Source organism: Pleurodeles waltl, chromosome 8 (assembly GCF_031143425.1).
Source record: "Pleurodeles waltl isolate 20211129_DDA chromosome 8, aPleWal1.hap1.20221129, whole genome shotgun sequence".
In the NCBI taxonomy this organism is placed as follows: Eukaryota; Metazoa; Chordata; class Amphibia; order Caudata; family Salamandridae; genus Pleurodeles; species Pleurodeles waltl.
Genome location: NC_090447.1, coordinates 418,617,623 through 418,644,462, shown reverse-complemented (window position 1 = coordinate 418,644,462; position 26,840 = coordinate 418,617,623). Strand labels below are relative to the sequence as shown.

At 47.3% G+C, this 26,840-nt stretch overlaps 1 protein-coding gene across 4 annotated transcripts in view; it reads left to right on the top strand.

Annotated features, from left to right (window-relative positions):
- HERC2 (HECT and RLD domain containing E3 ubiquitin protein ligase 2) overlaps positions 1 to 26,840 on the top strand; it is a 1,448,528-nt gene that overhangs the window by 1,076,183 nt on the left and 345,505 nt on the right. For all 4 annotated transcript variants that reach the window (XM_069204283.1, XM_069204284.1, XM_069204285.1 and 1 more), the window contains exon 71: positions 24,101 to 24,208. In XM_069204283.1, the coding sequence (XP_069060384.1) occupies positions 24,101 to 24,208 (108 nt within the window). The remainder of the gene's footprint in view (positions 1 to 24,100; positions 24,209 to 26,840) is intronic.

Genomic DNA, 26,840 nt, shown 5'->3' with positions numbered 1-26,840 from the left:
CCTCTAAAATGCTTCTTAAAAAGCCTTTCTTGCTTTTGAGTAAACAACTCTTTGAGTGGTGAAAAATGGCGGCACTGTTGAATGGTTCAACATTAAAGAAATAGTGCTAAGCATAGACAAATATCAACATGAACCCAATATTGTGCAGTATTTGTGTTAATTGTTTATATTCACTATATTGTTTATGCACTGTTCCATTTTGATGACCCTTCCAAGAAGTCAGACACTATAACTTTACTTGCATCCACTGTTTACAGCACAGTGATGTAATCTTGCTGTTTGTTGTTAATTACATTGTTAGTGTATGTGTTCTCCAAAACTCAATTTTGCCCTTTTTCACTGCTGCCTCTGATGAGGAGGTATAGTCAGTCTAAGAGGACAGCCAGTTACCATTACTTCCTCTGTTTTTCCCTCCAGTAGTTATTCACTGGTAAATGAACTGGATAGACAGCAGCTTCAAGTATTACACTGTACAATGCTTCCTCACTATTAATGGTTGTGTTTGTTGAGAGATTTTCTGCCAGAAAAAAATGGGTTTATTTTGCTGGTGAAAATATGTAGATATTTTGTACCAAAATGGGTGCATTTGCCAAATATTCTATGCTACATTTAAGTGATAATTAATGCTCATGTGGCGAGCAACATCACTTAGAGCTTTTGTTTTGACATTTCATTGACTGCAGTGGGCGATCTTGTTCTACCTTGGCTGTGATTTCATGACTTATGGAGAGGCATCTCGTGATGTACAGTGATATCTTTTTATTATCACTATAATTTTTAGTGTTAATATCGGTAACAGTGGAGTCCTGGGCCTACAAAATGGGTGTAAATCAGCATGTTTTGATTTTTTTTTTTTATCAGAGAAATTTTCTTTCCCTTACCATGCTTCCTCCAAACATTGAGGGAGTTTGGCTCGCTGTGCAGGCACACAATGTAGTGTTTGAATATTTTATGAGTGCCCCTTTTGAAACATCTGTACAGTTGTCAGCTTTTTGTCAGTTTTTCTCAAAATTATGCTGCAAAATGCCCTAGTCCAACTCAAATCATTAGTATTCGCAACAGTACCTCTCTGCCCTTGGGTGACGTCACCTAAAACATTCCAAAAGGCTACCAGTCAGTCCCCCTTTTTAAGTTCACCACGTTTTACGAGTTTGGTATGATCAGTGTCGTCCACACAAGATTTCTGATCTGGAAACCAACAACTCGTTAAGTTAATTTTTGTTTGGTTTGTAGTGTTGCTGCGGTATGCAAATTGCATTGATGAACATGAGATAAGAATTTCTAACCACTGACAACCATGGTCTGTCCTGTGCCTTAGCTTTTGGGACTTTTCATAAGCCTTCAACAATTTCAACAGTGATATGTCATTCAATCACCTGATTATACATGTAGGAGTCACTTTCTCAAGTTTCACTTCCTTGTATAATCTGACCTAGCAAGTCCTGTTAAATAGGTCATTATATCTGATAGAGACTTCTAGCTGCAGATTCCTTACCTTAGAATTATTCCCAGGCGTTAGATTGGATCCAGAAGATTTTTTGTGAGCAGTACCCCTGCAGGCTGGTAGGTGGCGTCTGTCGGTTCTGCATCCGTCCTTGGCGACGTCTGCGACACCTGTATAGGTGCCACCCAGACACACTGACATCAGTGTTTTCTTTCTGATGGTACAGATCCAGAGAAAGCTACCCGGTCAATCACTTTTTGACTGAGCTTTTTCAATATTTTGTCAGCATTTTTAAGGTTTTACCTCCTGGTGTGGCATTTGTGTTACTTGTTTCCATTAATTTGAATGTTTATTCACTATTCCATTTTGTTGTACCATTTAAAGAAGGCTGGCTTCAAGCCCTGGGGCACCTTTAATAGGCCTATCTCGGTGCAGACCTACACTTTGTTTGCCAGTGGTGGCTCAGGTGCAACCACGACCCAAAGTTGTGCTCCGACTGCTACGCCATGAACCTCAAGGCTTCGAGGGAGCGATCCTGCAAGTTGATGGTGGGCAGACATGCGATGCTGCAACACTTGTGGTCCCGGTCAGGAGGAAGGTCCTGGGAGCAGGCGCAGAGTCAGAAGTCGTCATCCCACTCCAAAACACCAGGACACTTGGTTGGTAAGTCTCGGCACAAGAAGAAGTCAAAGCACTCTTCGGCTTCACGTCTGTCAGCCGTCGAGAGGCAGGAGCATCCGCATTATTGGTCTCGCTTGACGGTTGACCCTGCTCCTCCTTGACATGCTGGAGCGACCCCCGCCCAATTAAGAGTTCTATGAGGCAATGCTCCTCATATTTGGGCAGGCTGACTCCTCTGGCGCACCTTAGGGCCCTAAGGAGCCAGCCTGCCTGGCTCTGCGTCAGTGGTTTTAGCCTCTGCTCCAGTTGGGTCCCAAGGATTCTTTTCTGGACCACAATGCCGGCTCACACTGGCAGCACCACCCCGTTCTGATCCCTGACCCCGCCACATAGCCGAATGGATGTCGAACAATGCCCTGAATGGGAGGCATCACTGGGCCTTGAAGAATACCGGCCATATGAAGATTCCAACATGGACTGGTGTGAGGGACTGTGTGAAGCCAGTGAACTGGATACTATTCCAGATACTGGTATGCTTTCTCACCCTACCGTGGCTACGAAGGAGGAAGCTTCTTTTGCGATGGTGGTACAAAGAGCAGTTGAGGTCCTTGACCTTCAGTTGCCTTCAGTGGCAGTCAAGACTAATGTCCTAACTGAGGGACTGCAACTGGGAGTTTCCCCTGTAGGAGACTGGCCCAGTTTATTCTGTACACCGGTGGTGTGGCACCCTATACTGAGCCCAGACAACCCTTAGTGATAGTGTTTAGGTGTCTAGGTGTCTGGATAGCAGAAGCTCTCTAGGGGTAGTTGTGGTGAGGAGCTAAAGCCTATCTAGGAGGAGTATAAAACACTTGCAATACCTCATTAGTCAGTAACTCTCCCACAAGAAAGAACCACACCAGATGTTGCAAAAATAAAGTATTCTTTATTACAACACTACTGCTATGCTAACATTGGTATATCTCCACTTGGAGATATCTACACACAAAATATATACTTTGAAACAAACAAGAATAGCATAGATATACATGGGGCCCAATGGGGGGATCAAACCATATACTAAGAAAATGATATAAGAATGAAGGTGCCCAACCAAAGTGTGTTAGAATCCCAGGGGCTGGGGGAGAAAAAAATTACCAGAGGTAAGTACCAGAAATCCCACAGATGCCCAGGTGCAGAGTTATTGAGCCTGAGTCCTATAGGCTAACACAGGAGCGTTGCTGTTGGATTTTTATGGACTCAGGACCCTTCCCAATGGACTCTGAGGAAACCAGCTGGCACAAAGAAGGTTGCATAGTGCCCCCCACCCATGGATACCAAGAAGACTGGAGTACCTACACCTTGGAACCGAGATGATTAGGGTAGAAGTGGAGTCGGAAAATCTTGTTGACTTCATTGGAAGCCTCGGTTGTCGAGGAGCTGTCGTGGCCCGTGGACGAGGCCGATGGAACCCAAAGATGTATTTCTGACGTGAAGAACCTACAAAAGGAGGGGACAATGTCCAGACCACTCAGAGATGTCCAGACGGTGCAGGTAGGCAATGTCTACCCTCTTGGAGGTGAAGCTCCTGCCAGATGGTGAAGGGAGAAGTCCAGCTGCGGAGTCCAGGAGTCTCTTGGAGTCCTACGTCGGTCGCCAGATTGCAGGAGGGTCAGTGGCCAGCAGGACCACTGACAAGCCTTACAAAATACAAATAGCTGATGCAAGGGAAGTTTCAGGTTTTTGAGGACCAGCAAGGTCCTAGTGGCTCGACACTTTGAAGGGAGTCGGGCAGGCCTGCAGCAGGAAGGAAAGCCAGCCAGAGTCAGAGAAACCCCACAAGTTACCCACTGGCAGCAGGCACAGGGAGACACAGAGATGCCTCAGCAACACAGAAAAACTGGTTTTGCAGGAGCTTCAGAGTGGAAGATGATCTTGGAGTTGCAGGGTGCTGGGGGCTGGGTCGTCTTGGAGCTCGAAGATCTCCTGGAGGAAGAGCAACAGTTGCGGTGCACATGGGTTCCATTCCAGTGTCTGCAGCAAGGGTCCACCGTCTCCCAAGTTAGTCGGCAGACAAGTTGAACCTGGAGGACCAAGGAGCCCCCACCTGTGAGCAGAACCTTTTTGTTGTCCCTGGGACAGCAGGATCCATCAGCCGGTCATGGTCGTCTTGAGATGACTGCGGATGCAGGGGAGTGACTCTCTCACTCCAAGGGAGATTCCTTCTTTCATCTTGGATGCCGGCAGAGTCCTTGTGACACAGGAGGATGCACAGCCACAGATGTTGCAGAAATCTTGCAGGATCTGGAGAAACAATGTTTGTAAAGAAATGCCTCCTTGGCATGGTTACCCCCTGACTTTTTGCCTTTGCTGATGCTAAGTTATGATTTTAAAGTGTGCTGGGACCCTGCTTACCAGGCCCCAGCACCTGTGTTCTTTCCCTAAACTGTACCTTTGTCTCCACAATTGGCACAGCCCTGGCACTCAGGTAAGTCCCTTGTAACTGGTACCCCTGGTACCAAGGGCCCTGATGCCAGGGAAGGTCTCTAAGGGCTGCAGCATGTCTTATGCCACCCTAAGGACCCCTCACTCAGCATATACACACTGCTTGCCAGCTTGTGTGTGCTGGTGGGGAGAAAATGACTAAGTCGACATGGCACTCCCCTCAGAGTGCCATGCCAACCTCACACTGCCTGTGGCATAGGTAAGTCACCCCTCTAGCAGGCCTTACAGCCCTAAGGCAGGGTGCACTATAGCACAGGTGAGGGCATATGTCCGTGAGCATTATGCCCCTACAGTGTCTAAGCAAAACTATAGACATTGTAAGTGCAGGGTAGAGTATATGATCTGGGAGTCTGTCACACACAAACTCCACAGCACCATAATGGCTACACTGAAAACTGGGAAGTTTGGTATCAAACTTCTCAGCACAATAAATACACACTGATGCCAGTGTGCACTTTATTGTAAAATACACCCAGAGGGCATCTTAGAGATGCCCCCTGAAAACATACCTGACTTCTAGTGTGGGCTGACTAGTTTTTGCCAGCCTGCCACACACCAGACATGTTGCTTGCCACATGGGGGAGAGTGCCTTTGTCACTCTGTGGCCAGGAACAAAGCCTGTACTGGGTGGAGGTGCTTCTCACCTCCCCCTGCAGGAACTGTAACACCTGGCGTGAACCTCAAAGGCTCACCCCCTTTGTTACAGCACCACAGGGCATCCCAGCTAGTGGAGATGCCCGCCCCTCCGGCCACTGTACCACTTTTGGCGGCAAGGCTGGAGGAGATAATGAGAAAAACAAGGAGGAGTCACCCCCCCAGTCAGGACAGCCCCTAAGGTGTCCTGAGCTGAGGTGACTCTTACTTTTAGAAATCCTCCATCTTGTAGAAGGAGGATTACCCCAATAGGATTAGGGATGTGCCCCCCTCCCCACAGGGAGGAGGCACAAAGAGGGTGTAGCCATCCTCAAGGACAGTAGCCATTGGCTACTGCCCTCCCAGACCTAAACACACCCCTAAATTCAGTATGTAGGGGCCCCCCAGAACCGGGGAAGATAGATTCCTGCAACCTAAAGAAGAAGAAGGACTGCTGACCTGAAGCCCTGCAGTGAAGACGGAGACGACAACTGATTTGGCCCCAGCCCCACCGGCCTGTCTCCCTACTTCGAAGAAAACTGCAACAGCGACGCATCCAACAGGGTCCAGCGACCTCTGAAGCCTCAGAGGACTACCCTGCATCTAAAGGACCAAGAAGCTCCAGAGAACAGCGGCCCTGTTCAAGAAATTGCAACTTTCTGCAACAAAGAAGCAACATTTAAAGACCACGCGTTTCCTGCCGGAAGCGTGAGACTTTCCACTCTGCACCCGACGCCCCCGGCTCGACCTGCGGAAAACTAACACTACAGGGAGGACTCCCCGACTACTGCGAGCGCGTGAGTAGCCAGAGTTGACCCCCCTGAGCCTCCACAGCGACGCCTGCAGAGGAAATCCAGAGGCTCCCCCTGACCGTGACTGCCTGTAACAAGGAACCCGACGCCTGGAACCAGCACTGCACCCGCAGCCCCCAGGACCTGAAGGAACCAAACTCCAGTGCAGGAGCGACCCCCCCAGGCAACCCTCTGCCTAGCTCAGGTGGTAGTTACCCCGAGGAGCACCCCCTGTGCCTGCCTGCATCGTTGAAGAGACCCCGGGTCTCCCCATTGATTCCTATCTGAAACCTGACGCCTGTTTGCACTCTGCACCTGGCCGCCCCTGTGCCGCTGAGGGTGTACTTTCTGTGCCTCTTTGTGTTGCCCCCGGTGCCCTAAAAAAAAACCCTGGTCTGCCCTCTAAGGACGCGGGTACTTACCTGCTGGCAGACTGGAACCGGGGCACCCCTGTTTCCATTGAAGCCTATGTGTTTTGGGCACCACTTTGACTTCTGCACCTGACTGGCCCTGAGCTGCTGGTGTGGTAACTTTAGGGTTGCCTTGAACTCCCAACGGTGGGCTACCTTGGACCCAACTTTGAACCCTGTAAGTGTTTTACTTACCTGTGAACTTAACATTTACTTACCTCCCACAGGAACTGTTGATTTTTGCACTGTGTCCACTTTTAAAATAGCTTATTGCCGTTTTTGTCAAACCTCTACATGCTATTGTGATTATTCAAAGTTCCTAGAATACCTGAGTGAAATACCTTTCATTTGAAGTATTACTTGTAAATCTTGAACCTGTGGTTCTTAAAATAAACTAAGAAAATATATTTTTCTATATAAAAACCTATTGGCCTGGAGTAAGTCTTTGAGTGTGTGTTCCTCATTTATTGCCTATGTGTGTACTACAAATGCTTAACACTACCCTCTGATAAGCCTACTGCTCGACCACACTACCACAAAATAGAGCATTAGAATTATCTCTTTTTGCCACTATCAACTTCTAAGGGGAACCCTTGGACTATGTGCACGCTATTTCTTACTTTGAAATAGTATATACAGAGCCAACTTCCTACAATGTTGCACTGGGATTACTCCCAACTGGATACAGTCTTGTTTCAGTTCTAAAAGTGGTCCACCATCGGTTCTGGAGGCTAGGAACAGAAGATGTCTTGCCGAGAGTTCCTTGAAGAGTTTTGCTCGACTAATCTGACGACCCAGCCTCGGGGGAGCACTTGAGTAACCCTAAAAGGGTTTGGTCACTCTCCATCAAAGGGGGTCAGGGACGTCATCTACCTGACCTAACCTGTCAGATGCTCCCAAGGCCCTCTGGCCGCCTTGGTGACAAGACGGCAGAATAACCTGGCCACCTGACAGAGCTCTGTGCACCTCCGTCTGGGAGGAGCAGGGCAGGGGTGTGGTCACTCCCCTGTCCTTTGTGTGGTTTCACGCCAGAGCGGGAGCGGGGGGTTCCTCAACTGATGCAAAACGAATTATGCAGGGAGGACACTAAATGTGCCCTTCAAAGCAGTCTGGAGGCGCTCAGATGCCACCCTGGCCCAGAGACACCTATTCCAAAGGGGGAGGTAGGAAATCCTTTGTTCTGTCTTCTTCTGCTTGAGTTAAGGTCATCAGCAGGAGGGCAGAACAGTGTCTGGGGTCGGCAGCAGCGTTGGCTGGCAGCCAGATCCTGTAAGGCTGCACAGGCAGAACTGGGTTCATGGGATCATGCAACTATCACTGGAATCGGTGTAGTTGCATGATTCCGACATGTTTGGTACCAAACATGCCTAGGGGGGAGAAGCCGTTATGTAGTTGGACCACTCGTGTTGATCAGTGTCACCTACATGCTTTGTGATGGCTTCCCCACACTTACAAAGCCCAGGGAATGGAGTCTGGGGTTTGTAGGGGTAATCTGCTCATGCAGGAGTACCCTCACTCTTAGGGATATGCACCCTGCCCTTGGGCTGAAGGGCCTACCAGAGGGGTGACTTACAGTGTCCAGGTGCAGTGACCATGATCTAAGGCAAGCCTTATATCTGAAGTGAAAGGTGCTCTCTCCTCTAAATTTGGTTGTTGGTAAACTTTTACACCCAACAGTTGGTATACTGATGCACCCACGTAAGTCCCTAGTATCTGGTACTTAGGTACCCAGAGCATTGGTACACCAGGGGTCCCCCATGGGCTGCAGCATGTATTATGATGCCCATGGGAGCCCATGCAAACTGTCTCAAGGCTTGCCCTTGCAGCCTGCGTTGAAAGGTGCATGCACCCTTTCACTACTAGTCCCTACACCAGGTCACTAAGTCACCCCTATGGTAGGCCTTTTAGCCCAAAGGGCAGGCTGCAGGTTTCTGTGTGTGAGGGCACCCCTGCATAAGCAGAGGTGCCCCAATGAACTCCAGTTCCTGTGCACTGGACTTGGTAAGTGCGGGGAAGCCATTTTACCTGTGTACTGGCCACAGGTCACTTACCTGTGGTCCAGCTACATAATAGTAACTCCAAACCTAGGCATGTTTGGTATCAAACATGTCCGAATCATACCCCAATATCTAATAGAGACTTCTAGTTGCAGATTCCTTACCTTAGAATTTTCCCCCAGGCATCAGACTGAATCCGGAGATTTTTTTTTCGAGCAATACCCTTGCGCATCAGTAGGTGGCGTCGGTCGACTCCGCAGGCGTCGTAGGCGTTGTGGTCGCCGTAATGACATCTGGAGTAGTACATAGACGCCGCCCTCGCGCAGTGACGTCAGTTCTTTTCGTTCCGCGCAATGCACTGATCCGAGAGAGAGCTACCCACGGCTATTTTTTGGCCCAATTCGACCGTTTTGTCTAAATATTTTGGTGCAAACTTTGGTGCATCGAGGATGTCCCCGAAGACCGGGTTCAAGCCATGCGAGGACTGTCACCGCATGATGTCTGTGACGGACCCTCATCCTGTCTGTCTGTGGTGCCTCGAGCGCGACCACGACCCGAAGTCATGCTCTGAGTGCCAGGCGATGCATCCGAAGGATTTGAGGGAGCGGTCCCTAAGGCTGATGGCGGCCCGGCACTCGACTCTGCGTAAGTCCTGATCTCGCTCGAGAGGAAGGTCTTGAGATCGGTCGTGGAGCCACCACCACTCGTCTTAATCGAAATCGTCGGGTCATGGTAAGAAAAAGAAGAAGTCGAAGAAGTCCCATCGCTCTCCGACTTCACCCCGTCGCTCGGTCGAAGCGACGCGGGACCAGCGTCCAAAAAGTAGGCCTCTGTCCTCGGAGCCTACGTCTGGGTCGGCTCTGCGCTTCCCCGAGTTTCCCGGAGCCGGAGTGAACCCCACCCAACTCAGAGTTTTACGAGGCCCCTCATATTTGGGCGTGCCGATACGGCGCCTTCGGGCCCAAGGCGCTTGGCCGGGGGGCCTTCGGGTTCCGTGCTGGCGGTTTCGGCCCCGGCCACCGAGGTAGCCTACGGATCCGTACGCGGATCCGCACCGACGCCGGTCGCACAGTCGAGACCTTCCCTAGTGCCAGGTTGTTTAGCGACGCTCTCGACGTCGGTAGTGGCCACTATCGACGTCGACCCGATTCTCATCCCCGACGACTCGGAGTCAGAGCGGCATCTGCTGACGCCGCCAGCGGCTTCGGTAGGCCCTATTCGCCCGAGGTCCGATTCTGACCCATTTTCCTATGGGTACAAATACGGGGAGGAATTGGAGGGGTCCCTGGACCCTTATGAATACCAGGAAGACCCTACTATGTACTGGGCACAGGACTTGGGTGAAGCCAGTGGTCTTGATACTTCTCTTGACTCTGACATGCTGTCTCCTCCTACCGTGGCTACGGCGGAGGGAGCTACCTATGGTATGGTGGTTAGTAGGGTGGGTGAGGTCCTTGGCCTTGAGCTACCTACTGTCGAAGTCAGGTCTAACCTCCTGACAGAGGTGCTTAGCCTGGGGCTTCTACATCTGAACCACTTCTCCCTTTTAATGAAGCCCTCACTGACGTGCTTTTGAGTACGTGGTCCAAACCCAACACAGGGGCTCCTGTGAACAGGACAATCACTCGCCGCCATCGTCCTATGCCGAATGACCCGAAGTTCTGTCACAACATCCTACGCCTGAGAGTCTTGTTATCCAGGCGTCCTCTTCTTCTGGCGCGTTCTCTTCCGCACCCCCGAATAGGGAATCCAAAAGGCTGGAACAATTTGGCAAGAAGTTGTTTTCTTCCTCCAGCCTCGCGCTGCGGTCCGTGAACACTGCATGCCTTTTGGGCCGTTATTCCCACTCCTTGTGGGATACGGTTGGGCAAGTCCTGCCGCAGATACTGGAGGAGGCCCGTGATATCGTCTCCCAAGCAGTCAAAGATGGGAGAGATGCGACGAAGTTCACCATCTGTTGTGGGCTGGATACAACCGACTCTCTGGGCAGATCGGTTGCTACGACAGTGGCTTGAGGCACCATGCCTGGTAATGTACTTCTGGTTTTTCGGGGGATGTCCAACAGCCACTCATGGACATGCCCTTTGATGGCACCCGTCTCTTTGGAGACTAATCGGACTCGGCCTTGGAGAGGTTCAAGGAGTCCAGGGCTACGGCTCGGTCCCTTGGCCCTTGTGCCGCCACACGCCCCCCAGTCCGCTTTTCGTCCCTTTCGTGGCCACGGAAGGGGCGCCCTGTCGCGTCCTCAACCCAGCCACCGGGCCATGCACACTGGACAGCCTATGTGTGGCCGGGGGCGCGGAATCCCATGTGGTCGTGGGTCAGGGAACCAGAGGTCTGTCCAGTCCACCCCTGCCCCTGCAGCAGCCTCCAAGCCTTCCTAGTCCGTCCCCTCACTCCCGCCCAGTAGGTGGCAGAATCCACCATCACCTGCCCCACTGGGAACATATCACCACGGACTGGTGGGTTTTGCAAATCATTCGGAAGGGCTACTCCCTCCCTTTCGAATCTGCACCACCACATATGCCACCATCCTTCCATCCCCTTTCGGAGGATCATTTGGTGCTTCTCCGCCAGGAAGTCGCGGCTCTCTTGGCCAAGGGAGCTATTGAAAGGGTCCCTGTGCCAGAAGTAGGTCGTGGTTGTTATTCCAACTACTTTCTGATACCAAAGAAGGACAAAGGCTTGCGCCCTGTCCTAGATCTTCGGGACCTAAACTACTTCCTCAAGAAGGAGAAGTTCAAAATGCTCACCCTGGCTCAGGTTCTGTCTGCCTTAGATTCAGAAGACTGGATGGTAGCGTTGGACTTGCAGGACGCTTATTTCCACATCCCGATCCTGCCTGCCCACAGACGTTACCTACGATTCGTGGTAGGTCACAACCACTTTCAGTTTACCGTGCTCCCTTTCGGCCTTACCAGTGCCCCTCGGGTGTTCACGAAAGTGATGGCGATGGTTGCAGCTCGTCTGCGCAGGTTAGAGGTCTCAGTCTTCCCCTACCTAGACGACTGGCTGTTGAAGACGCCTTAGCCCCAGACAGTGGTCTTACACCTCCAGACTACGGTGGACCTCCTGCACCAGCTGGGGTTCACTGTCAACGTGCCGAAGTCACACCTGACTCCTCTCAGACGCTCCCTTTCATCGGGCAGTTCTGGACACAGTGCGGTTTCGGGCTTATCCTCCCCAAAAGCGAGTCCAAGACATTCAGGCTATGATTCTGATCTTTCAGCCTTGGTCTTGGATTTCGGTGAGACAGACTCTGAGGCTGCTGGGCCTCTTGGCCTCCTGCATCCTGCTAGTAGCACATGCCAGGTGGCATATGCGGGCTCTGCAGTGGGACTTGAAGTTCCAGTGGGCGCAGCATCAGGGGAATCTCTCCGACATGGTCCAGATCTCGGAGGCCACTGCAAAAGACCTGCAGTGGTGGCTTTCGAATCCCAATTGTGTCAATGGCAGATCCCTCTCCCTTTCCCAACCAGTTCTCTCAATAGTGACAGATGCGTTGCTTCTGGGTTGGGACGGCCACATGGGAGAGGCGAAGATCAGAGGCCTCTGGTCTCCGGTGGAGTCGTTACTCCACATCAATCTGCTGGAGCTCCAAGCGATCAGACTTGCGTTGAACGCATTCCTTCCCTCTCTCTCAAAGGGAAAGGGGTGCAGGTGTTCATAGACAACGCTACCGCCATGTGGTACTCCAACAAGCAAGGTGTGGAGTAGGTTCCTGGACCCTATGTCAGGAGGAACTACGCCTCTCAACATGGCTGGAACATCAGGGCATTACCCTAATGGTTCACCATCTGGCGGGTTCTCTCAACTCCAGAGCAGACAAACTCAGCCGCCGACGCACTGTCGATCACGACGACAGGTGGCGCAAGGTCTCTTTCCCAAGTGGGGAGAGCCTTGGTTAGATCTGTTCGCCTCCTCAGAGAACGCGCAATGTCAGCTATTTTGCGCGTTGGAGTTTCTAAGGCGGCACTCGCTTGGAGATGCTTTTCATCTCTAGTGGAACTCCGGCCTCCTTTACGCCTTCCCGCCTATCCCTCTTCTGCCCAGAGTTCTCAAGTAGATCAAGAGCAACCGGGCCCAAGTTATCATGGTGGCTCCGGACTGGGCTCGAAGAGTGTGGTATCCCGAGCTACTGAGCATGTCCATCGATCCTCCACTCAGACTGCCTCTTCGGGCAGATCTTCTGTTGCAGCAGCAGGGGCCGGTCCTCCACCCAAACCTGTCCAACCTCTGAGCGGCAACAGTTGACGGCATTTGCCCTTCCACCCGAAGTCTGCAATGTAATCTTGGCAGCCAGGCGTCCCTCGACTAAAACTATATACGCCTGTCATTGTAATACATTTGTGGCATGGTGCACTAACATATCTGTTGACCCCCTATCTGCCCCTCTTTCAGAGGTTCTTCTATTCATTCTTTCCTTGGCCCAGCAGGGTATCTGTCTGCCATTTCCGCCTTTGATAGGCTTCCTGATCAGCCCTCACTCTTTAAATCTCCTCTTGTGAGTAGATTCTTGAAGGGGCTCAACCACTTATTTCCTCCCACTCCCTTCATCATGGCTCAGTGGGATCTTAATCTTGTACTTACTTTCTTGATGTGTACTCCCTTTGAGCCTATGTATAATTGTCCCTTACGGCTCCTCACATTCAAAACTGTCTTTCTCATCGCCATCACCTCTGCTCGCAGGGTGAGTGAGCTTCCGGCCCTTTCTTCAAAACCTCTGTACTTGTCCGTACACCCCGACAAAGTTGTGTTACGCACTAGGGCTTCCTTCCTTCCTAAGGTGGTTACACCATTTCATGTAGGCCAGTCCATCACTTTGCCTACCTTCTACGCACCCCCACATCCTTCCCATGAGGAGAAGAGACCCCACCGTCTGGACCCAAAAAGAGCGTTGGCGTTCTATCTCAATCGTACTAAAGACTTCCGGGTGGACGATCAACTCTTTGTTGGCTATATGGGTGCGAAGAAAGGGAAGGCGGTGCAGAAGCATACCATCTCTCGATGGGTGCTTCTTTGCATCAAAATGTGCTACGCCTTGGCACAAAAGCAACCTCCAGACAGCTTGCGGGCTCATTCTACCAGGGCCACTGCTGCATCCACTGCGTTAGCATGCAGAGTTCCTGTCCTGGACATCTGTCAGGCAGCTACGTGGGCATCCCTGCACACGTTTGCTAAACATTACTGCCTGGACAGTCAGGTCCATCGTGACGGCTACTTTGTTCGTTCGGTCCTGCAGGACTTTCTAGTATGATCTTAATTCGCAGCCCACCACAGAGGATGGCATTGCTTGGGTATCTATTCTGAGGTAAGGAATCTGCAACTAGAAGTGTCTATCAGATGTACAAGTTACTTACCGTTGGTAACGAAATATCTGGTAGAGACATATTCTAGTTGCAGATTCCTTACCGCCCACCCATCCTCCCCGCTTGCGAACTGATTTCTAGGGACAGGGATTCCCCCTTTCAGGTCCTTAGCTCTGGTGCACCATTATCAGTGTTCTAAGCGGCTCTGCACTCTGGCGTGGAAAGTCGTTAAAAGAAACTGACATCACTGCGTGAGGGCGGCGTCTATGTACTACTCCCGACGTCATCACGGCGACCGCGACTACTGCGGAGTCGACCAATGCCACCTACCTATGCGCAAGGGTATTGCTCGGAGAGAAAAATCTCTGGATCCAGTCTGACGCCTGGGGGAAAATTCTAAGGTAAGGAATCCGCAACTAGAATATGTCTCTACCAGATATTTTGTTACTGAAGGTAAGTAACTTGTACACTAATGCCAGTATTGGTGGCATGATTCCATGCACTCTAGGGGCTCCTTTGAGGACAGGGACAGGTTTCTGCCTTCCTGCTGTTCGACCCGCTCAAGCAGGGGAAGGCAGAACAAAGGATTTCCTATGGGAGAGGGGATGCAACACCTTCTCTCCTGGAAATAGGTTTTAGAAAGCTGGGGGGGAGTTACCTCCCCGCGCCACCGGCTTGCTTCGAAGGGCACATTTGATGCCATCCTGGCGCAATCCAGTTTGCATCAGTCCAGGGATCCCGGGTCCCTGCTCTGGTGAGAAACAAAACAAAAGAGAACTGACCACTCTCCTGTCCATCACCACCCCAGCGGTGGTGCCCAGTGCTCCTCCAGGTGCCCAGCTGATTCTGCCATCTTAGAAACAATATGTGCAGAGGCCCCTTGGAGCTTCTGGTTGGCCAGGACAGGTGACTGAGGTCAGTGACCCCCATCTGGTAGATGGTGACCCTGCAGAGTGACCAAAACCCCTGTTAGGGCTATTAAGGGACTCCCTTGCAGGTGGGTCCACAGTTTCAGCATGCAAGACTCCACCAGGACTGCTCTGCATCAACCTCTTTTGCTCCAGGCCACTGGAACCGCTGCTGGACTTCACAGGAACCAAACAAGCCTGCAACTCCTGAGACCATCTCACCTTGGAACATTATTTCTATGGCTCCTTCCAGAAATTGCATCATTTCCAATGCTTTGCATCCTCCGGGGTCAACAAGACTTCAGCTGCACCAAAAAAGCAAGAAGGAATCTCCCTTGGAGGGAAGGAGTCACTCCCCTGCATCCGCAGACACCTAAGGCAAGTACGTCTGTCTGCTGGGATCTGCTTTCCACAGGATCTGTTTGGATCCTCCAACACAGGTGGTGGTTCTGAGTGGTCCTCTTGGTCCTCTCTGTCTTCTGACCGAATTGGGAGATGGTGACCCCTTGTCTCTCCTTGCAGACCCGAAATCCTGTGCTCTGAGACTCCTGCAGCAAACAAGACTCCTGCGCCAAAGGATCTTCAGGCTCCAAGTACCCCCGACCACCAGCACATCATCATTGCAAGGACAATCTCTCCTCTGCTGCTCCAACGATGGGGGGCTCCTCTCCGGGTGTGCTGACTGGGCCTCTCTGCAACTTACTGTGCCTGCTGCCAGTGGTTTGCCTGTGGGGGGGTTGCAACTGCTTCTGCTGACTTTCCCGACTCCTGATGGATAGCCCTGACTTCCCTCCAAGGGTCCTGGACGATGCTGGTCCTCTTCTTCTCTGTAAATCCCCTTCTGCCCAGAATTGTGTTTGCCAAGGCTTGTTGGTGGTCCTCCTCACCACTGACCCAACTGCGACCATCGTGGAACATCTTCTGTATGACTCCACTGCTGATCTTCATCTTCTATCTTTGACCCGGATCATCATCCACAGAAGGGTGGATAGTGGCTCCTGCCCCACATGGACACTCCTGCATGGACTGGACTCTGTCCCTTTATTTTGCAGATCATCTTCATTTGGAATCCACCGTTGGGTTCCACTGGACAGGTCCTGGTTTTGCAATCTTCTTTTTCTAATCCCCTTGTTAGTCTCTAGGAAGACCAGGTAACTTACCTCTGCTCTCCTGGTTGCATGTGGGTCATCAAGGTACTCACCTTCAGGGGTCCCAAGTTCTCACAGCCCCCTCCTAACTATTCCACATCCTTTCGCATTCAACTATTTTAGTACATGGTTTGGCCCCCTCTTTAGAGCTCTAGCTATTTTTTGTTATTTCTAGCCAGTGCTTGTTTTTCTATGCTAATTCCTAATACTTGCAGGGTGTATATATAGGGGGTTATTACAACTTTGGAGGAGGTGTTAATCCGTCCCAAAAGTGACGGTAAAGTGACTTATATACCATCAGCCGTATTAAGAGTCCATTATATCCTATGGAACTCGTAATACGGCTGGTGGTATATCCGTCACATTTGGGACGGATTAACACCTCCTCCAAAGTTGTAATAACCCCCATAGTGTGTACTTACCTCCATTTGGAGGACTGCCTATAAGTAATTTAGTTCAGAGTTACTGAAATAAAGTACCTTTATTTTTGCATCACTGTATGGTTCCTTTCATATGAGATAAGCTGCTGTGTGACTACTGTGGTATTGCAAGTGCTTTAGACTCCTCCTAGATAAGTCTTGGCTGCTCACCACAGCTACCACTTAAGAGCCCTGGCTTCCTAGACATTGTCTTCATTCACTAATAGGGTTGCCTGGACCTGGTATAAGGTGCCAACACCATAGGTATCCACCAGGCCAGCTTCCTACATTTACACTGCACTTACAACATCTAAGAATGGACTTAAGACACTGTAGGGGCATATTGCTCCTGTAGCTATAGCCTCACCTGTGGTATAGTGCACCCTGCCTTAGGGCTGTAAGACCTGCAAGAGGGAAGACTTCTATGCCACAGGCAGTGGTTTATAGGCATGGCACCCAGGGATGTTTGCCATGCCGACGTTACCTTTTTCTCCCCAACAACATACCCAACATGCAGTGGCATTGTGCATGTGTTTGTTGAGAGGTTCCGTAGAGTGGCATAATACATGCTGCAGCTCTTAGAGACCCTCTCTGGTCACAGGGCCTTTTGTACCACTGGTACCTTTTACAAGGGACTAAGCTGTGTGCCAATTGTGGCAGGAGTGGGACTGTTTAGGAAAAAAACAGGTGCTGGGGCCTAGTTAGCACAATCCCATCGCACACACAGTCAAGTTAGCATCAGATATCAGGCAAAGATTGGGAATGGGGGTGGGACGGTGACCATGCCAAAAGGGACACTTTCCTACACATTTGACTGTCCTGACCCTCCTAAGTCTCTCCGCTGCCTTTAATATCCCTCGGTATAAGACCTAACTACGACAAACTGGGCTAGTGTTGTTTGTGGTCCTGTTCAAGGGGGAACCTAGCCTTGTAGTTCAGGAAATATTGTTCCTACTGGTACCGGTCTAAGGGTGGTTTACATATTGCTGGTCTCTTTCTGAAATAGCATGGTGAGTAAAAAACAATGGACTGAAATGCGGCCTGAGCAATTGCCAATAGCTGATATTGTTCAAAGCATGCTACACTTCCTTTTGGATTTTTGTCAAGTATGTATAGTTTTCTGATGGGGACATCTAGCCGCAGATTCCTTTAGAATCCTCCCCCAGGCGCCAACCCTGATTCAGAAACTTTTTCCAGAGCATCCCAGCATATCGGGAAAGGGCACTGCGCGACTCCGTATTGATGTTGTCTATCGGGTGTGACGTCAGCGGAGTCTATATAACCCCCTCGCCGACATCAGTTCCTTCTTTTCTGAGCTGCAAAGCGAATCTGGTTAACTGTTGCTACAGGCCGTTCTCCACCTACTTCAAGTTTTCAGTGAAAAGAACAGTGTGCTTTTTTCAGGTCTTCAGGGTTCAAACCCTGTAGGTCCTGTGGATGACAAATGTTGGCTACGGACCCCCAATCTGTCTGTGGTGCCTGGGCGAGCATCACAACGCTGACGTGGCGACTCTTGCCGCTATCTCTGGCCAGGAGCGTTGTATGAATCTGTTAGCAGCACGGATGTTGTAGCCTTTGCAGTCCTCATCGATTGCAGCCTCTTTCTCGGACTGAGGTTCATTTGGGGGGGTCGCTCAAGAAGTCGTTCCAGCAGATGCCATTCTCCATCGATGTCAGCGATTGAAGTCACAGATGTTCCCTACTTCACCGCATACGTCCTCTCAGCGTTCCTCTGTTGAGAAGACGAGGTCGGAATCTACCCCGAGTCTCCTTCCCTTTCCATAAGCTGGGGTGACTGTTGACCAGATGCCTAAATATTACAGTGCACCTGTGGTTCACATGGAGGTTCAAATTGCCTTGACTGTGTCCACGCCGGCAGGTTCTCCCTCCACTTCAGTTAGGCCTTTAATGTCTGTTGACAGAGCAGTTACAGCGTCTGTGCACAGCCCTTTGGGGTTCGTACCTTAGGTGCTGATATCCGATCAGCTGACTCTGTTGACTCTGCTGGCGGTGCCGATCGAAGTCGAATCCCTCTCTCCTTCTGACATCGTGATTGATGTCGAGGCACCACTTTCTCAACACCAGTCAGTGCCGGTAACGGTGCCGCTCATGCCTGTTAACCCTGATCTTCCTCCACAGGAGTCCCCTCAGATTTTATCTTACTGAAGGACATGGCGGACAAACAGTAGAGGAGGTGGTACATCATAGAGAAGACAACTCTTTTACCATCTCTACGGGTAGTGGCTTGGATTTTTCTCTAGTCTCAGGCCTTCTTTCCCACACTGAACTTGCTACAGAGGAAAGCTCCTCTTTTGCAGACATGGTGAAGAGGGTTGCAGTGGTGTTGCATCTCACTCTTCCTTCAGTGGAATTAGCTTTTGACTCACTGGTTGATGTCCTCCATCAGGGCCCAACTGGGCTGGAGCCAGTGCTTCCTTAGAGTGAATCCCTCTTTGATATTTTGTTGGGGGCTTTGGCTAAGCCTTTTACAGGAGCCCCTGTTGATAGGGCTATATCTCACAGGCATCAACCTGCCCCTCGTGATCTGGCTTGTTTGAGAATACATCCTATTCATCAAAGTGTAGTGGCACAGCCTGCTTTGGCCGCCCATGATTTGGACTCTCTTCCACATATTCCTTACAATAGAGAGTCTAGGTGCCTGTGAGAGACATATATTTTTTCCTCCACTAGTTCTGCTCTGCACTTTGTGAAAACAACTTGTATTCTAGGATGGTTTTCTCATTTTGTATGGGACTATTTGGTGAAGATTTTGCCTACGCTCCCAGAAGAGATCAGGAGTGTTCTTACTCGTGTGGTTCACCATGGCCAGCAATCAGCTAAACTAATAATTCACTGTGGCATGGATACAACTGAAACTGTGGGTCCTTCCATGGCTTTCCTCAGTGGCACTCCGCGGCCGTGCTTGGTTACGGACCTCAGGATTTTCAGAGCCAGTTCAGGCAACTTTCCTTGATATGCTGTTTGATGGTGCCCGTTTCTTTAGTGTACAGGCTGACTCAGCTTTGCGGTGTTTTCCCGCCAGTAGCGGTGGAGCAGCAATTTAGCTTGGTTCCTCTCTACATTTGGCTTTGTTCATTACTCCTATATTTAACATTCATGTGTTGACAATGTTTTGGCACTTTTTCTTTTCTATGTCTGTTTCACTGACTGTGCATGATGCCTGATATTTCAAGGCGATATAAACTTTTTCTTTATTACATGATATTGAAGTGATTGTTATGCACTTCGAATTTGGGATATTCAGCCTCTTAGCTGTTCATCCCTTTTGATTTTTATAAGACATAATGTCATTACTTACTCTACATAAGGGCTGGTGCTGAAGAGTGGTTACTTTAGTGGTATATACTTTACATGGAGTGTTGTTTTGTATGCACGGTGAGTGGGCATAGTCAAGATTCCTTATACCTGTTACTTCCTCCTTTGAGGTTACATCATGATTCCTTCTGCAGAAGTTGAGATCTTATTTTTATAAGATCTAGTATCTCTTTAGGGACTTATATGTTAACAGCTTTATTCGAGCGTCAGTATAAGGTCCTTCTCTTATTGTGGCGGGAAGTTTTGAAGAACTTGTTCTTCTTCTTCTATGGGTACCCTTAGAAGAATTATACAACACTAACAGTTCTGTTAAGTATATCTTTCTCAATTGGTGTTCTGCATTCACCTGTAGCATTATGGTTAAGGTCTCAGACTTTTGCACTGACAGTTGAGTGTTCTAGTCCGGTTTTGTCCAGGGTCACTTCTATACTTTAATTCCTATATGTGTGTCCATTTTGCGTTGTTAAGGACTTGGTAATATAATTTTTCTTTTTTTTTTTTTCTTCTTTTTTTTTTTTTTTTTTACTTCTGGTAGATTCACTACATTATGAATCATGTACTGTCATCTTAAAAGCCTTACAACATTCTGAATTTGGTCTTTTAGGTTTTATATCAAGTATCCAGCATAGTTCTTGGAAATTCTATACTCTGTTTTATCATGTTCTTTCAACATACTCTATCTTTTCCTGACATGTTAGGTTATCATGGGTCTTCTTTGGGATGTGCCCCCGGTAGATTTGATTACTATTATGCATGAAATCATTAATATTACATACTCTTAGAGTTATTCTGAGCTCTTACATTTGAGCTTGCAATTTCCTTTATTGGAAGGATTTTACCCTTTTCGGGAGTCCTTTTTTTTTCCCCTCTATGAAGATATTTACATGTTAGTGTCTCATTTAGGCTATACTGTTTTTGTTGTGACCTGCCTCTACTTGCCGGTTGGGCTTCAACTTGACACTGTTGTCGAAAATCCATGTAGATGTTTTTATCAGCTTCTTCTTGTTGTTGGTTAGGTTCTCAGCTTATTAATTCTTGTTGTGTGGAATGTGCAAGTGAATATGAACGTTTTATGTTTTTCTTTGTGCCATTGACGACAGCCCTACTTCATCTGCTGCTGAGCCATGTTCAGTATAACACTTAGTTACCTTGGTTTCACCTATCTATCAAGGTTGTAGGAAAAAAAAATCTTTTGATAATAAATAAAAAGGATAATACGTATACGTTTGGTTGTTAATATGTATGTAATATCCTAAAGATGTCTTATCATCTCTAGCTTTGTTCCTAGGGAAAAAGTATATGTATGGTAGACATTCTTTTCTTTAAACTCTTTAAAAGAGTTTTTATTTTCCTCTGCAAGAGGAAACAGTTTTTGTATCTTACGATGTAGGTATGCTTTGGAGATACCTTTATATGCTAAGAGGTATTGTTCAATAGCAGGCTATGCTGCTCTGTGTTTCATCAGGATAGAATGTGTAGTTTTGTTTCACATTAAATACCTATAGTGTTATATTGTCTTTTGGGCAATACTGTCGTTCGGCCATGGTGGTGTTTCTTGATCATGGTTTCTTTATCTTTTTAATATCCTTGCTGTGGTCCTTCCACAGTATTAATATTGACTTTGTGTAAAGGTTCGCTCCCCACTAGGAGAGCGTGTATTTTAATATTTATTTTGGTTACTTCGCCATATTTACACGGAATTCCTTTATCCATGTTTCTTTCTGGAATTCTGTGTCTCGTTCTATACAATTTTTTTCTCCCCAGTCTTATGTTGTGTAACATGTTAGGGTTCACCTACATAATTATTACACGTGCTGGTCTTGTCGAATTGTTCAAGATCAGTTTTGTTCTACCGACTCATTTCTTAATAGTATCAGTCATTGTGATACTATCCCCTTGCACTTAGCGTTCTTACTGTGGACCTACACAGTTGTTTTCAGAAGGAGCCTATAATTTCTCTTCTACATTTTTATAAAACACTGTCTATTTATCTTTTGCCAGACTGTTTTTTCTTCTGGTCAGTGAATCTCAAATATTGTTAGGTCGCTTCTGACGTATATGTGACATACTGTAGTTTTCAGGGCATATGGTTTTATTACCTGTGGTCCCTGTCACAGGTTTCTTGTGTGGTAGAGTATGTTTTAATCATCTACCTTACTGAGTGTCTGCTCTTTTCTCTTGTTCCAGACCTGTTCGGAAGGTCTCCGTTCACATCCCCACCTCAGAAAAAGTTATTGCTCGGGTATCTGATTCTAAAGTAAGGAATTTTCGGCTAGATGTCTCTATCAGGTGAACAAGGTACTTACCTTCAGTTACGCTTTATCTGATAGAGACAGGATCTAGCCGCAGATTCCTTAACGACCCTCCCATCCTTCCCTGCTCTGCAAACTGAGTCCTCTTTGGTCTCAGAGATTTCATTTTGGAAATCTACATCTTCACTTAAGAATTCAGTGATTATTGACACATGTTGTCTTTCTTCAAAAGCACACTGTTTTGAATAACCTGTTTCTATAGGTGGCTCTGCGTATTGAGCACAGAAAAAGTCGCCAAAGAAACTGGCAAGGGGGTTATATGGACTCCGCTGATGTCACATCTGATGGGTGACGTCAATATGGAGTCGCGCAATGCCTCTCCCAATGTGCTGACATGCTATGGAAAAGTTTCCGAATCCAGGCTGGCTCCTGGGGAACGATTCCAAAGTCAGGAATCTGTGGCTAGATCATGTCTCAACCAGATAAAGCGTTACCAAAGGTAAGTAACTTGTTTCACACTGCTCTTGCTTGGCTCACTTCTTTTTTGCCTGCTAAATCTCAATCTGACCATCTTCTGCCTACTGCTGCTCCTCTAAATCCATTTCAAGAGGTGTTCCTCAGGGCTCCGCACTTAGCCTGTCCATTTTCAGTATTTCTTGCATCCTTGGCCTTTCTTATCTGATGCAATGGATTCTCATTTATGGCTTTTGCTGATGACACACAAGTCATCATCAATCTTAAATATGATCTGATTCATAGTTTGGGCTTGTGTATTGGAGGTTGCTTTCAAGATGAAAGCCAGTTCCTTGAAGCTTAACTCCAGCAAAACAGAGGTTTTACTCTAAAACTATCTAGTCTTTTCTTTGCTCACCTTCTGAGTTTGGTTGACCTTCAACTTTAACTAAGAAGGTTTTTTCTGTGTGCTTCTATTACATCTGTGCGCTTTGCAGAATGATCATTTTCCTCATTGTCCACTGGTGTAAAGCTGTTTTGCAGCCTTTCGTTTTTTCATACATACACTACACAATGCAATATATTTTAGTCTTTGAACCTACTTGATACACCATCTGGATTGTGGCCACTCTGCCAATCGCTGAACTTGCTTACTCATACTTGTCAACCCTCACCTCACATCTCCTTGTTGCCGAGCTCTTCATAATTAAAGCTCTGTCCATCTTCCATTGGCCATTCCATATGAAGGCAACAGTACATTTGCCGAGTTCTTTAGTTCCTTGTCTTCCCTGTCGTATATTGCACTGTGCCTTAACCAAATGTTTCACGCATCAGAAAATGTTGTATTCATGACCATTGCTTTTCTTTTGGCCTGCTAAAAATAGGGATGCACTTCTTTCCTCTTTTCACCTTCTGACAAATCATCTTCAGTTCCTTAAAGAACCTGAATCCTGGTTGTTACTTCTCTCAGTGTAACCTTATGGCTTCAATTTATCCATGTGTCAGGGTGCTGTTTTGGGTAATATTATGCCCTGTAAATATGTTTATCGTGTGGTGGAAGTGAATGCCTTTTTATGGTCATCTTCACTGAGCAGCAGTTGTCAGACAGTTGTGAGAATCAATAGGAGAAGGGCTTTGGTTCTACCCACTAAGTTTGTAGTCAAGAATACATGTTTTGATTGGGCAAATGTTGTGTGCTTCCACAAAAAAGTGTTTCCTCTCCAGACAGCTGTGATGGTTTGTTTTATTTATCCAGCTGCCAGAACTTGAAATTTGAAAGGCATTTTGTAATGCTGTTAAATGCCTTAGATAACTAGATAATTTGTGGTGTTTTTCTCTGGCAGCAGCGAAGACAGAAGGAGGACAGTCATTACCCTTCATAGATTTTTAGGTCTGGCTTGTCAGTGCAACTGTCACCTTACCTTTTCACCTATACCAATATTATCCTACAGTTCTTTACTGCCACATTAATACCATTGTCATGCTATCTACTTGTAATGCTTCACATTATCATACAACTTTCTTTTAAAGCCAGTCCTATTGGTATTGCCAAAGCTTGTTTTATCTTTTGAGAAGAGCGTTCTATAAAACTGATTTTGTTTTTGTTTTTTTAGAAATGTATTTTTTCTATTTTCAGAAACGAATGCGTGTAAAGATAAGCAATAACAGTGACAGGATAGCAAAGACTGCCTTGCCAGAAAAGTAACAATGCATCTTGCCTTAGTTTATGATCAATAAAATTGTTCTTTGGTTGGATAGTTCTTAATGCTTATTACAGTATTTTTTTTAAATGTTGGTTTAATCATGTCTGTAAAGTGTCTTGACGTAGTTCTGTACAATGTGAAGAAGAGAACCGGCAAAAGTGAAATAAAACCTTCCGGTTCTTATTGTCTTAGGTGCTGAGGGGCTTAGAGTGGAGTTTGATCGCCAGTGTTCCACGGAGCGGCGCCACGATCCCCTCACAGTTATGGATGGTGCCAACAGGATTGTATCAGTCAGATCAGGTGACAAGACCCAGAGACTCGCACTTATTCAAACTGTTAATTAATTCTTCAAAACTACTTCTTTGAAAATCCTACCTGTGTTGTTATGCTTCACAAAGGTGTTAATGCTCTGTTTGTTGGGTTCTCTTTATATATCAAATAGAAATAATTAAGTGATTTTCCAACATATTTTCGGGACAAAAAATGATAAAAGGTGGTTTGAATTAATGTAATTACAAAAAAGTGAGTAATTGTTGCATGTGTTTTGTATATGGTTCCCCTTGCCGGGCTCAATGAACAAATGTTATTTATGCTTTTGGTACATTAGGCCCTTTTATCCCACAACATTTTCTCCTATGTCTTGCATTCGAGTGGACTGAATGAATTTTAGTTTTGCTTTTGCTTATGTTAAGCATTCTGATTTTGAAATAAGTAACTTTCATACACATTTCCAAATTATTTTTTTCGTATACTGAACATATATCTATTGATACAGAATGCTGTCTGGTATCCAAAACCCTCTGCTTTCGCTACTACATGCAATCCTGCAAATGACAAACTTTCTGTCTTTTATTATTCTGGCATTTTAACATCACTACGGCCAATCTGTTGAAGTGGAAGTCAGAAATGGAGTCTAGTGCAGGAAACAGTTGGGTGCGATACATGCTTAAGGCGTGCTTCCATTGCTCTTCATGTGTTGTGAAGGTAGTTCAAAAATCCTCTTTCTGCATATGACTACTTCACCATCATGAATTTATAGCCTCTCTATCATGAGAGGTGCAGCAGGTGTCCCCGTTATAATTCTCCTTCGATGCATGGCTCTGTGGACGGGAGTGCATCTCTTCAGCTGGTGAGGCTGCGTCATAATTTACTGAAATGAGTTTTCACAAAAGGGAGTCACACACAGATATTCCATGAGAAGAGCCTTCTCCGGAAGGAGGTATTTATCAGGCGGTAATTAAGCCAGACCTGTATAAGCTGAAAGTAATAAGATTTCATCTGAAGGGGAGAGAGAACTATTTCATTCAGGAAAATTGTGTAGAAGAACAGTAGGCAAGTCATGGGAGATGGAGATAAACACGGCATTGTACCTAGTTTGTTTTTTGTTTTTTTGTTTAAGGGGAGCATACTCAAAAGGGTGATTTTTAATGGTGTTGTGATATTAAACATATGGGCTGTTTCATTCTCTCAGCATTAAATGGATGAACATTGCACAAATGGTGGCTGAGATAGTGATGTATCAAAGTAACCTTCAGAACTGGTAGGTGGTTTTAGCCCAATCACTGTTAGTGCCATTGGTCTTTGCCCATTTCACTGGTGACCAGGGTAATGTGGCCAGCTGCAAGTCTCTCAGATATCCATTCTGTTCCTTATCCCCGTGCTGCAACCCACCCTCGGCAGTATGAGGTTGTAATATGATTTCCTCATGGTGCTGCTAACTGGCGGTTTCTAAAGATCTGTGATCAGCACCTTCAGCTTGTGAGACAGACCCAAGAGTACAGTTTATTGTGTTAAGTTTTGTGTCTGTGTGTGGTGTTTTTGGTGTGCACACTTCCGACTGGGTCTCCTGAATGACCATTTTACAGTGTCTGACACTACTCTGCCCTCATGCAACACCTTTCCCCTCCATTCGGAGTACCAGAGGCTTGAGTTAAGAATACCTGCCATTCATTTTCCTACTTCATCTCTCCCAAGATCTGGCCTTGCACTGCTTCTCTCTTCACACTGTCCCCGTACTATGCACCACCTCTCTCTGTCACTCCTCATATAGCTTGATTTTCTCCATTACAGTTCTGTTACTGTGCTCTGCTTTTGCCTGTAGTGTCTACTGTTTCACTGCTCCTCTCTTCTGCTGTCACAGAATTTGCTTCTGTGCACACTCTCAACCACTGGTTACTTCGCTCAAACAGCTGCTTTGTAGCTTCCAAGAGGTCCCTTGACATGGGTGACCTCTTTAGCAAACCCTTACCTTTTTATTTTGCACTACTTTGCAGGGTTGATTTTTTTAAGACCATAGTTTGCTGATTTCTTAGCAGTTGGTACTTTTCCTTAGTTCCCATTTTCGACATTCACCAAGCTCCTCTCTTCTCCCCTTAAGACATAATTCAGTGCTATTTAGGTTTCAGAAATGTGCAGCATATCAACATTTCTCACAAGCATGATTTTCTGGTAAGGTTCTGCCCCAGTTTGGGAAGGTGCCCTATCCTTCTTCAAACAATAGTAGTGGATACCCAGCAGGTCCCTTGACCTGTGCACATGAAGAATCAAGACTACTGTTGTGTCTGCGCAGTATCAGCTTTTTTGTTTTTTATAAATCTATTTTTGCCAAATCTCTGGTGTTTGTAAGTGCTGTAAGTAATTGTGACTATTACTCAGTTTTCCGATGTTGGTAAGATGGAAGTGGACATCCATATTGCTACGATTTAAGTATTGCAGTGTTGATGATGGGTATTTGAACTTTTTTTTTTTTTTTTTTGCCGATGACAATCTCCTTCCCAAAGTGTGATCAGATGAAAATTCAATTTCCGTGTTTGCAAGAGCGTCATATAGGTGTTATTTGTAACTCATTCTGCCAGTGCAAACAGCCCTTTGCTGTGTCCATTGAGCCTTCACAGATAATGTAGTGTTGAAGCATTTGTGCTATGGTTGTCAC